Genomic DNA, 13,592 nt, shown 5'->3' with positions numbered 1-13,592 from the left:
GGAAAAATTATCCAGAGGGTAAGACATCAAATAAAGAAGCGTGAATCCATGTCCAGAACAATGACAAAAAGTAATATCAAATACATGCATGACACCTGCACTAGACCAAAATGCTCCATTGTGCTTTGCTGATGTCCAAACCCAACTGCCCCAAGACAAATATCCCCAACTCTATCTCCCACAGCCCAATACCCTAAAAGATATGTACACTGCAAAATACATCAGCATTTTCATCATGACACCAAAGACTACCAAATGCTTTACCTAGGATACAACAAAAGCACCCACACATCACCAACACTGCCTCCTCCAAGAGCACAAAGGGAACTAAAGCATAGCTACAAGGTCCTGCTTTGCAACTGACTCCATACTCTTAAGGGAGTGGGTGGCAGCTCCTGTCCCCATCTTGCATGCTAGGGTTCTGGAAAGCAGCAAGGGATCAGACCTAGCCAGGTACCCAGTATTTTCTCCAGACACATTCTTCAGATCACATTCTGAAGCACCTAGTTAACCTCTCACAGTACAAGAGGAGTTATGGCATACCTGCAGCCTGGCACTAATTCACAGACATGTAAGCTCTTATTTGGTTCTAAGCTCTTCTTGGGCGAGATACTCATGCACGATCCCATTTCATTCTGCTACTACGCATGGTCTGTTAAGCACAGTATTTGCTTCTACATGGTTCCCAACACAGTGTGCATGGTACTGCTGAAGTAGGGACCCCACCTTACAAGCATTTGGTACTTCTAGTTATTGCCAAAATCAAGCAGCCACCGCACACAAAAACAAAAACAAACAAACAAACGACATGGAGTTTAACATGGTACAACTATACTCGAGTAAGATTTCATAGGACTAGGAGAAAACACACTTCCAATTCCAGAGATTCACTTTGCACAAGAAAGTAAATCCCATATTCAAAAGCATGAAGTACAAGTTACCCACAGGACTAGATTACCAGTTCCCATTACCAGAAGCAGGGCATCAGCATAACAAAAATGCGCAGGTATTATCAGGAAACTGTAATAATGACAACATATACAACATTTCCCGCTAGACTATTACAGTCTAACGGTTACATCTAATACTGGAGCTGACTTTAAAAGTCATGCAGTTAATATTTTTTTACTTTCAAATCCACAACTTTCTGGAACACAGTCACAGAAGCAGGTGTCAAAACACACTAATTATCAGCCTGTTAGAGCTTCACTTTTACTGAAGATATTTAGCTCTATTGCAACATCCCAAATTCCCCCAGGCACTTTTTATTGCCTGTCAAAAACTTCTGCCTCACCCTCAAAAACAGACAGTCGGGAGTATTGGTCTGAATAAAAATTAGCTCTCTTTTTTTTTTTTCCCCTTTCTACCTCAGTTTTGCTTAGTAGGCCTAAAAAAGCCACAGGGAAGTAGGGAGAGAATAAGTATACCACTTACACTATCTCGAAATCTAGTTCCTTCCAACCCTAACATGCAAGACCGATTTCCTGAAGTCCACTACAGGCACCACCCCAGAGTATACTCTATACTCTGGCTGGCTCTGTACTTCAGTATGAGAGGGAAAAGGCTTAACAGTTCCCCTAGCTTTAGTCAAGGGCAAATTTATGACCACTGACCACAACCTCCTTTCTCCATCATCATCTCTGAAGCACTAATAGCCTAAGTCTATTCTGCAGCAACTACCCAGAGCTCCTGTCTTAAAGTATTGTACACTGTTAGTGGGAACTCTAGTGTTCGCACTGGTCAAGCAGAATCACCCAGGGGCTGGTGACTGACAGTGTGCAGCAAAATTAACAACATGGAGCAATCTACAAACACAGGGTAAGATAACACAGAAATAAGAGTGATATTGGTCAACTCCTACCTTACATTTGGGGCAAGAAATGTTACCAGAGCACAAATACGGTTCTTTGGGTATCTTAAAACTTGACATTTGAATATTATGCAACATCAGCCAATGCCCCAAACATCACATATCTACACTACAAAATTCAACTCCAAATGTCCATGGAGGTATGGATCACAGATCATTTGCAGGAATAGCTGATGGGTCCCTCCTGCTTATCTGCTGAGGAATACTTTACACAAAAGTCCAAACTTAACCATTATGTTCATGGTGGCAAAATGCAACTCCTCCTGATCTCAAGAAGTGAACTAGGTTAGAGTTCATGTCCCAGTGCTGCAGGGAAACATGGGCTGAAGGAGGTCTCTAGGACCAGACTTAGTCTAAGCTACTGAGAATTTGCATAGATCAAGAGAAGGACTTTACTGACAGTCAGTGCAAGGCACAAAATTTATGCGAGCACAGCTCCTCTCTGATTTGAGCAGAGCAGGTGCAAGTTTTATAGAACCTTTACTACCTCCCTGAAAGAGAGCACAAGACAGCCTTAAAATAACAATAATCACCTACAGAGCAACATAACTCATTTTACCAAATTCTCAGCCACACTGAGCAGTACTGTTACTTTTATATAACTGCAGAGGACCCGAGAACCTTGGGAAAAAAAATTTAAAAAAAAAAAAAAAAATGTGTGCTATCTTGTACTGCACCCACGTGATCTGCTGAAAGATTTCAGACAACTGCTGGAGTTTCACAGTACTGCCACTATTTTTGCATACTTTGTGGGAAACAAGTAGCACTTCCCCTGGTTTCCTTGTAATGCATGGAACAAATATAAGGTGCAACTACCTATATGCACAATCCTTTTAGAGTAATCAATTATACAGTTTCTGTTAGGGACACCTGAAGAACAAAAAACTCAAAAGACGACAAGCAACTGGAGTCAGCAGATCTGAAAATCTGATCTGTAAAGAAGTGACAAGTCATTCCTTGCTTCTCCTCTGCTAAATTGCATTAAAAGAGGCAGCTAAAAATGAGATATTTCCCCCAATATTAATTTCCCCATGAGAGCAAATGCTGCCATTTCAGAGATATTCCACAATTCAAAAAATGAAGGGAAAACAGCTACTGCATTTATAAAAAAAGGAAACAATGCTTATAATGCAAGGTTCATCTTAATAGCAGGTGTTTTGAGGAGAAGCTTTTGAACATGTACTGAACCACTACAGATCTTCTATGACTACAGAAGGCATGTAGAGAGCAAAGCTACTTTCTCAGAAACAGCACTCACAGTTGGCAAATGACAACAGAAGAGCCAGCCACTGGACTATGAGAACTTCGAGTTGTTCTGGAAAACTTGGGCCAGCCACTCAGATACGTAAGCATTCATAAAAGCACAACTTTTTCAGATGTTTTGTTCTTAGAACAAAACAGAAGCTTGCAAAAAATAAAAGCAATTCCATTAGATCACTGCATCCCTTCTCTTTTTTAGTGACTATCAGGGATCTGCAACAATGCAATCCCAACCAGTAAATCTAACATAAACATTGCTGGTTTGGAGGGGATGGATTGGTTTTGTTTTAGACACACACAACTCTCACATTGTGTCATACTGTCAGAGCTCAATTTTCCAAGGTTGTGTTCAGATGGTCTGTGTAGCAGTCACCAGCTTTTCAAACCAGAATCTAAAAGCAACGGTAGGATGTCACACCCTGTGTGTCCTGCAAAATAGATCTAATTTTCCATTACAAACTGGTGATTGTTCCTGGGCAGGGGGAGGAGGGAGAGAGAATGGGAGACTAAGAAAGGGAGCTTTTATACTATCTACCAGATTTTTCTTCTCTTTCTACCATCCTCCTTCCTACAATTCTACAAGTTGAATGACCGCCAGAAAAATCAACGAAACTATTTTTCATTGAAATATCAAAACAAGACACATGAGAAGCTTCATGATACAGTTCAGTTACACCGTTAAACACCAGGAACATATAACCACCTTTAAGGACTGACTAAATGCTACAAAACACACATCTTAGAAGAAGATACCAAGAGAAACAGCTTTCAGAATGCCACAGTGTAGTACTGAATGGAACAGGAAATGAGGAACAAAGAAAGGAATTTCATAGATTCCAGATGTACTCTAACACCAGCTGGGAAATACAAGCAAGAATCAACTAAAGCCTTGTAAAAGGCTACCACTAACTGTTTTCCTCTAGAGTTCTTGAACAAAAGTAAGTAGCTGTAAACAATCTGTAAACAGAAATATTTTTAGAAGAAATTGGAAACAGTAGTAAAAATAAACTTCTTCCCCTCTCTCTTATTTTTAAGGCATTTAAAACCCAGCCATCAATGCATCTGTGTTTTGGAGTTGCTTTTTTAATTATAAGAACTCTGTATAAGCAGCCATAACAGAAGCACAACTGTAAATAAAGTTGTCAGTTTTTCAATACTTGGAATAGTAAACCTGAATGAAACTTGAAAGCAAGGAAAACCAAAACCAGTAAAGTTGGTTTATAGTATATGACTCCTGTGTAACTAGAATTGAATGGGAATTTAAATTTGTAAATTGCTAAAAACCAAGTTATCAGTCACTCAAAAGCTTTGTTCCTACAGCTATAAATTAACGAATTTACCACTCTAGGTTAAAAACCCTGGAAACGGAACTCCTCCATAAGTTCAAGCACCCTTCTGCTCCCTGTGTAACCCAATGTCTCCAGCATTTTAATGTTCCTTTTCTGAAACACAAACTCAGGCCTTTCAACGCAAACTTCTTTTAAATGGATTTTGAAATCTCCAAGTAACAAGTACAGTGACAGATAGACAAGTATATTTCCTCCTACGGTCACTATAAAAGATGAAAAGAAAGCTTAAAGCATGCATCTTATGGAACACAGACCTGCATTAGTAGAAAATTACCCCTCCTCCCATAATTGCAGAAATAGGCGTTCTTCCCAACTTCGAGGCTTTTCATGAATTTGTTGCATGTGGCAGAATTGAGACATTTCATCTAATGTTCATCCACCTACTACCAGCTTATAAAAGTAATGTACATTAGTATTTATGCAAATTAAACACTGCATCAAATGCTACCTGTTCAAACCTACCAGTCATTCATAAAAAAAGTGAAACACTCTTCCTCTTACCATCACACCATACTAATCTATTTTAGCTAATGGTGATGGAGTCACACAGCTACACACCCCAGCAGGTAGGGAACGGTAAGAGATTCAGATGTTGGGCTAATGAAGGAATCTTTCTTTTGCCCCTGTGCTCCCCGAGAAGTAATAAGAAGCAAACACAGCAGTCTCTAGTCAGGTAGGAAAAAGATAAGACTTCTGAGGTCTGGAATGAAAACTGAAGAGCAGAACTCTTAATCTACCTCAGAAGTCAGGCAAGTCAGACCAGGCTGTAAGTCTTCAATATCTGTGTTCTTTCCTCAACAGACCTCAAAAATACAGATACACTACATTTTTTCCCTTTCAGACAGAAAAGGGGAAAAAACCCCAAACAAAGCCCTCCAACTTTCCACTGAATCTTTAAAGTGTTTTACACTTGGCAATGATCCATGAAAAATTTTGAGAAACAAAAATAGGGGAAAAAAAAAAAAATCCAGTTCATAATTTTGAAGCTCACATCTCATTTTGCAAAACTTTCACCCAGAAAGTCTTCTATAGGAGGAAAACAACATGTGAAGTTTCAGGGAAGTTGCTTTCCCTTGGTAGAGGTTAGGATGGGAGAGGAAGGAAGTTAGATTTGTTTTGTTTTTATTCCAAAACAAAGCTTTTAGTTGGATCCTAAATTCAGTCACCAGTCCACTACGCTGAAGAAAACAGGCACTGCCAAAGAACAGATACTTTTTAAGGTTTAATACACGATGATAAAATCAGAAGGTAGGAGAGCTATTCAGAATGTGCAAGTCTGTTAAACTGAAAAGCTGTTCATAAAATACAACCTGTTATTAACTCAAGCGTCTCCTTGATTTAACCACAAAATAGATAAACCTCTGGTACTAGAAGGTTTTAAAACACAACCTTAAGATACACTAGTGCATGTTTTAACCACTGACATATGCCTTAGGCGACTTGCTCTCCAGATGCATTAACAGTCCACTGGCACACACGTTCATTTTCCTTCTACATAATTTGGCTTAACATTTGTTGGTCTGAAATCATTATGAGTAATACAACTGTCTGATATTTACATCTTTTATAGTATTCACCAAACACTACAATCCTCTCTCGTTATTCTAGGGTTCTTGCTCTCACACAGGGAAACTGTAATATTTATTCTCCAAAGACACCAGTTTGTAGAGGGTTTTCTCACAAGTGAATTGTCGTAACATGAGATATTAAGTAACCCCAAGTGGATTTTGCCTCGTCCTTTCCCCCACTCCCTCCAAGACAAAAACTGCTACATGAGCTACTCAAAGACTTAATTCAGCTCTCACAATAGCGTAACTATTGGCTTCAACAGAATTATTCACAATTTACACTCCTGTAATGGCGATCAGTCAACCCTTTATCAGTCAGAGCCTAAGAAAGGATAGAGGGAATACCTGAAGTTCTATTTGCAGTCTATAGTGTTTGTCTGCTCTAAGAATTTTAACCTGATGTATACTTTAAAAGGTATTTTAAAAGTTTTTTTTAAATTGTATTTTCTAATCTTGCTGCATGCAACACCCTTCAGTGTTTGCATAAGGTCTTCCTTAAATGGGCGCATCAGTGCAGTAAATGGCTTTGTATGATAACAGAGTGTTTGACAGCATATCTGCTATTAGAAATCTTGCTGTGATGCAAAGAAAGGCGAGGGGGGGTTCTGTTTAAGCATGAACATGATAATCACCATGAGGTGCCTCAGCTTTAGAAGACGTGTGTGATGGAGAAGCAAGGCAGTGTGTGTGAGTATTAATCAACTAATACCAACTAAAACACCTAAACTTTCATAAGCAGCTAAGGCTCCTGAACTGCGTGTGAGATGCAAGTAGTTCTCAGATGGAAGGTCAGATACAGATACAGTTTGACAGATTATCCTCTTGGTCATCTCACTGGAGTTTTAACATTTGTTTTCCAGAGCAGCTGACCAAGCCAGTATGTATCGAAGGCTAACAAATACAGCATCATCAAGAAAACGTGTACTATAGGAGTGGATTGAAGACTGCAGAAAGATTCAAGCAGTCTCATGAGACTGCCAGTACACAGACATGAAAGCAGGGGATGCACCTGCTCTTCCCCCCTTGTCTGATTTCCCGTACACACATGCTCCCAGTCAAGCTCTTGATACTTGTCCAGAGACAAGTCTCACGTTCACTTGAGTGCACAGATTCAGCTCACTAAAATGGAAGAAAACTAAACCTGACAAGAAAAGTAAGTTGCATTCTTTGGGCCTGCTTTGCAAATTGAACTGGATTTTTTTTTTTGTTAGCAGAGGAGCATCAAGTCAACAGACACCAATCAGGTGTTTGAGGTGAGGCGTGCGAAGAGTATTTCATAGCTGGGAGCAAGATGAGTAGGGAAGAGGAAAAGCAAGACCTGCCTTTTCAGCAGCAACAAGCTATTAATTTGGGTTAGCATATCATGATGCTATGCCTTGGACTGCACCTACAAGCACAGAATCACAAACCAACACGTGAAACATGGAGGAGAACAGCATCAGGCAGAACAGAGACATAAGAACACTGGAAGAGAAGCTAATATTGGCATCTACCTAACCGAGTAATTTCAGAAAGAGAAATTTCTTTTCAACCAATAATAATAAAATGAAAAATAAAAAAAAAAACACACAAAAAACCACCAATTAGTTTAAAGAGTAATTCAGTGCAATGAAAAGTTTTCAAAAGCATTTTCTGGAAAACTGTGGAGTTAAGATATGCAGCACTTGCATAACGTCCTCACGTAAGAGCATTTGGTACTTTGACCAGCAGATAATCACCTCAATGAGAAGACAAAAAAACCACTATTAGTTTTCATGAGAGAGATTAGAGAACATTTGATTCAAATGTACTAATTCCAAAAGAGGACAAAAAAAAACTAGAAAGATTGCTTCCTGTCATCAGAGGCTCAGAGCAGACCTGCTTAATGGTTTCAAGTCCTGTGAATTTACCTTACACACTCTAAAAGCCAAGTCACATTGTCTTCCATTCTCATATATGAATCATGTTTTACTTAAAAGAAAGCTAAGTTATGGATACTTTGATGTCAGGCTGGCAGGCCCAAACACAAGCATCTCCCACATCTTCAAAACTAAGTTCAGTGAAGTATTTTCCACTGCTACCTCTGTTTCCTTCTCTGACTTGCAGAAACTGTACTTTGGTCTCCATTTTTGTTACAGCCATGGCTGTTCCTGACAGCCCACAAACAGTCACAGCACTCCTCCTCAAGAAACAGCACTGGTCCCAGATCTTTTCCATTCAACACACTGAACACAAGCCGGTCAGAACACAACCACCACCAAATTTAGCAGAGTTTGAAATACTGAACCAGCGGTGAAAAATCTGCATAAGCTATTCTGCACCCTCCACAACCTGCCAGACTTAAGCCTTAAATAGCATTGCAGTCAATAAATAACAACATAAGTTGCCACTTTATTTTACCTACGCAACATCAGTTTAAACTGTACTTGTCAACTTTTTAATGTGCAGAAATGATCTTGAGAAGTCTTCAATATATTCAGTGTGAGATGTGAATAACTTTTCTCCCTTTACTTGTTTGTTCACTAACTTTGAAACACTAGAAAAATCATTGTTATCTTTATAAGAAAGATTTTACACTTCCTAAATAATAATTTTCTATTTTTTATATATATATCTATATATAGATATATGGGTACCTGGGAAAAATACTCTCATTCTAAAAATATCTATTCAACAGCCATATGCCCAATTTAAATGGGGATAAATCCTTTTACAGTATTATGCAGTTAGCATACTTAGTCATACTTACTTCTACAAGTAACCACTTAAGACAAGGCACTAAATCCCAACAGACAACATTAAAAAGGACACCTTCTCAAGGCAAACTGGATTTCCCTGATCAATTTTAGGTTTATTAGACTTCAGGGAGGCCTTAAGTTTGTCAGAGACAAGATAGTTCCTCTTTAACCTTACAGAAATGCAGAGAGGCATCTCTCAAACATTTATTCCATATCAAGTTTAATGGTGGAAGGGCAGTAAATATCTTCTCCTGGCAATTGGCCTGCTTAAACACTAGTATACTAGCACTTAAATGAACACTCTGCCTGACTTCACCCAAGACTCTCTGTTTCCCAAGGAAAAGTTCAGTTGCTTTTGCAGCGTCTTAAACTATGTATCTGTGTGAATTAATAAAGAAGGCAAAGCAAAATCAAGACTCAGAGAGACGGCACAGTCTACAGACCAACAATCCTTATCTAGTCAACTGGACCAACACAATGTAAATGAGGTTTTTTGACTTCTGAGAAAATGGTGGGTTTACCCTTTGAACGGGGTAAGCTGTGAGCGGAGCACCAATCCACATCAGGTAGTAGCAAACCTTTATCATGAAGATTCAACAGCTTCATGCTTCTGATCACACTGCTAAGGAGAGACTACGTTGCCAGAAGTCCCCCATTTTACACTATGACCTCAACACCTGTAATCACAAAAGGTCCACCCCTGGCCCTTTCTAAAGATGATAAAAGAGCTTTAGAAGTTTACGAATGCCTTAAATTGCAACAAGCCCTCACAGTGTACAAGTGGACCGTTATGATCTCTGAGGTCAACAGAAGGATGAGCAAAAGGTCCTCTTCATTATATTATGGCCCCTGGCAGTCTCTTGATGTGCAGTATCCTCCTATCCCAATTATATTCCAAAACTATGAGGCAGTTTAACCTCTACAACAAGCCCTGCTACTGCTAGGAAAATACAGTTTTAGAGCACAGCCTAATACTCACAGATACAAGAGTACTAGATTTCAGAGACAGGGAAAGCTTGTTACTTTACATTGAGAATCCACAAATGAGCTGTTTCTTTAGGTTTTTCAAGTATAAATAATTTCACAAAGTAAAATCTGGCAGAAAGTTATCCACTAACCAGTCCATAGCCCTCCACAGCAGAAATGCAGGCTTTTATTTTTTCAACTGAAAGTTTAATAGTTGATACCATTTAAGGAGGAAAAAAACCAGCTATTAAATACAGTATATTTATCAAATATTATTAACAGTACAACACAAGTCATGTTGTCAAGCAGAAGGACTCTCTTTGTAGTTTTTCCAGCCAATCATCAGCCATAAAGCCTTATGTTGTTTCCTTTCAGGTTTTGAAACACTGACTCATGGAAATATCAGCACAGCACACTTCCTCAAAGTGGCAATCTTATAGGAAGTGTTTGTTTAGTCTTATATGACACATTGTTTTGTTTATGTATAAGGGATTCCGGTAAAAATAATTTTCAATTAAGGAAAAAAAGACAAGAGGACAACAGTTTCAGTTATGGGAAGCCAAAATAAATCAATTTCAAATAGACATTTGAACAGTGCATTCATTAGCACAGATACTACTTTTTTCCTTTTTACTGTATAGTAATTCATTGCAACAGACATGAGCAGAAGCAACCAGGCACTGCTTCTTTCAATTCAACAAACCACAAAAGAAACCAGAAACTGGACAAGAAGCAGCACAGTAACAATTCCTCTTAACACTGCTACCCACAGTGACAGAGTTCATATCATTGCTGCATAACTCCAGTATCTCAACAAGACTTTTTTTGGAATTGACACATTATTGGCAGTGCAACCGAATGAGGGAAACACAGGTTCCTAAGATTCTCAAGGGTTCACATTTTCAATAGGGGAAACAGATGGCTCAAACCAAATCCAAACATGACTAGAAACAACACTACTAACACTACGCAGAATGGGGAAGCACTTAGGAGACCTGGGATATAATTACCCATCTGGCTAAATATGGCTGATTGTATGCAACCCATCAGTCTCAAAAGAACAAGTTACACCATCAGTAGAAAACACCTTCATCTACCTTCAGCTTCTTTGAAATAGAGGACAAGACCCTGCCATACAAAACATTACATTAGAGCATTCAAACATCTCTAGCTACAGATGTTCTGCATGGCCTGAAGCCTCTGAACTGCATTAGCCTCTCTATTACAAAAGGCCACCATGGGTGCCCCACCTTGATCTCAGTGTGTATGCACAGATTCTTCAAAGCACCAGTTCTACATTTCATCAGATTTACACAGAGGCATACTTGTATATCAGTGTCCCCATTCATGATTTGTCAGCAAGTGTGCTACAGAGAAGGAAACATCTTACCAGATCAAGCACATTGTATCTGAAGGTCAGAGATCAGTCAGAGCTTGGCCATGAAGCAAGCTCTCAAGGAATAGAACTGCCCACTTCTAGAGCATGATAAATCAAAGCAAATCAAGATGGGAAATGACTTATCCCTTCGTCCTCAAATAACTCATCCCTTAAGCCATCAAAAGATTCAAAGGCTCCTGTCACTAGAGGTGAGAGACACCTACAAGATACTAGTGAATGGGAACTGCTAAGACAAATCTGCTCTTGCGAATAACTGACAAAAGTAGTGTCCCTCCAATGTTCACCATCTCCTTTCAAATCCACTCACAGGACTTTTTGCAGGGAGTCTACAAGCCTCCATACACAATTTTTTCAAAATTAGGATTGCTTTACAAGGCCTGTTAAGAAATACTCCCTCAACCCATCAAAGCAATCCTGCCACTTCCATTTTTCTGACAAATTTCACAAAAGATAGCTACAAAAAAGTATTTAACTTTCAAAAACAAATCCCAGAAACTTGTGTTCCTGCCACGAAAGCTGACGAATATGCCTTCAGATACTTTCTAGTGAACAGAAGGAAAGAGCTCGCTTTTGTGCGTACTTATTATCGCCCTCTGCTGTATTACAGTAGAAAACCTGGGCACAACGGCACTCCAGAAAGCGCCTAGCATTATTCTTGCGGTTCATTAAGTAAAGACCTTCTGCTTTAGAAGGCAGAAGCAGAGCACCAGTGTACCAGTGATGCATGCAGTTTTTCCTGCTTACTATCCACGCTAAAAAGCAGCAAGAATCCTTACTGCAATACCGCACATTAATCAAACGCTTAGCTCTGATGAGGACTCCGACAACTGAAGTCAGCAGTTGGATTAACTTTAGTCCGTGGTTTAATGAGATTAATCTCAAGTCTTTTGGTGCTGTTATTATCTTCGATCTCTTCTACCACTTGAAGAAATTCCCACACTCTAGTGACATCAATCATTTAGGTATGATATCACTGTTTTCTTCTCAAAAACAAACTCACCCAAGAGTCATCATCCTCTATGTGAGATTTTTTTTTTCACTCTCTTCTTCAAAAAGAGCCAGAAAACAAGTCTCTGACCATACTTCATAATCTTACTGAATCTATTTTCTGGATGTATAAAAGAACACAGAACCAACACATAATGTTTAGTTTATGCCACAAATTTTTTTTAAAAAAACCTGCTGCCACTGAATTACCTGCTAACAATTAACAAGGAAACGATCCTAGCAATGGTGTCTTTGAAATGCTAATGCCACTGTCCAATAATGAGACTTCCTAGGCAAACTCACTTTTCAGTTTTACCTAACATGACAATTGGTGGTTGCGTTTTTACGCAAGGATGTGCAAAAGGAGATTTTTCAAGAGCGTTAATCGGAAGCAACAAGCCCAACTCCCCGAGTACCCACCACCACTGCGAGTCCGGCGCTAAACTTTCCCACTTCCCTCACGCTGCCAGCCCCGCCGCCCCATCTAAGCCAGGCAAGCCGCTCCCCCTGCGCACCGGTTTGATTCTGTTGCGGAAACGAGGGATTTCCCTCCCAGCCGGCACACTCGCAACCCTACCAGGGAGAGTTTAATCTGCACGCTGACATCTGTCGCTTACTTTCTAATAATGCGGTTTGGAACTCGATCAGCAGCAAGAAGAGCGAATCTCCAAACGCGAGTCGTAGGACGCCGTGAAGAAGCAGCAGGCTCAGCCCGTCCCGCTCACCGAGGCGAGGGGCAGAGGCACCGGCTCCTTCCCACAGCCGCTTTTTGGCCGGTTTCGCACCAGCTTTGCCAATGACACACAGTACCGACACTCGATGACCGCCTTCAAACTTTTTAGCGCGTAGCTTAGCAACGAAAAGTGGAAAAAAAAATTAAAAATCGCGAAATCCGCCTCATATCCTGCGCCGCCCGCACTCCCGCCGGCGCCGCTCGCCTGTCACCGAGGCACCCGGCCGCCCCTCAGGGCGCCACTCCCCGCCCCCGGCCCCGCACCGCCGGCCTGAGGCGCCGCGGAGCCCCGCCGGGCCGTGGGCACCGCCCGCCCCGCCCCGCCGTCCCCAGCCGCTGCCCCAGCGGGACGCGGGACGCAGGGGGAGCGCATAGGAGCGGCCGGCGTCGGGTGCCTCGCCGCAGCGGCGCTGCCCGCTCCAGCGGGGGCTCCCTGCCCGCTGTCAGCCGCCCCCACCCCGCGCCCTCACCGATTTTAATCCTGACGCTCTGGAAGACCCGCAGCCCCTCTTCCTCCACCGCCATGGTGGTGGTGGTGGTGGTGGTGCCGCCGCCGCGCCTGGCGCTCAGCAGTGCTCGAGCCTCGCCGCCGCGGAGACGCGCGGGCCGGGCCGGGAAGGAGGAGGAGGAGGCTGAAGATGAGGAGGAGGCCGAGGAGGAGACAGGCGAGCAGCTCCGCCGCGGCGGGAAGGAGGGCGAGCGGACGGCTCGGAGCGCGCCGCAACCGGGCTGCCGCGAGCCAG

The 13,592-nt window shown here is 41.4% G+C and overlaps 1 protein-coding gene across 2 annotated transcripts in view; it reads right to left on the bottom strand.

Annotated features, from left to right (window-relative positions):
- RASA3 (RAS p21 protein activator 3) overlaps window positions 1-13,592 on the bottom strand; it is a 135,113-nt gene extending 121,521 nt beyond the window's left edge. The window contains exon 1 of one of the 2 annotated variants that reach the window (XM_074815213.1): window positions 13,320-13,592. In XM_074815213.1, the coding sequence (XP_074671314.1) occupies window positions 13,320-13,374 (55 nt within the window). In that variant the 5' untranslated portion in view covers window positions 13,375-13,592. Of the gene's footprint in view, window positions 1-12,733; window positions 12,964-13,319 lie in introns of those variants that run through there. The other variant, XM_074815214.1, reaches the window with a different exon arrangement.

Source organism: Strix aluco, chromosome 2, assembly GCF_031877795.1.
Source record: "Strix aluco isolate bStrAlu1 chromosome 2, bStrAlu1.hap1, whole genome shotgun sequence".
Lineage (NCBI taxonomy): Eukaryota > Metazoa > Chordata > Aves > Strigiformes > Strigidae > Strix > Strix aluco.
This window is presented reverse-complemented; position numbering and strand designations above follow the sequence as displayed.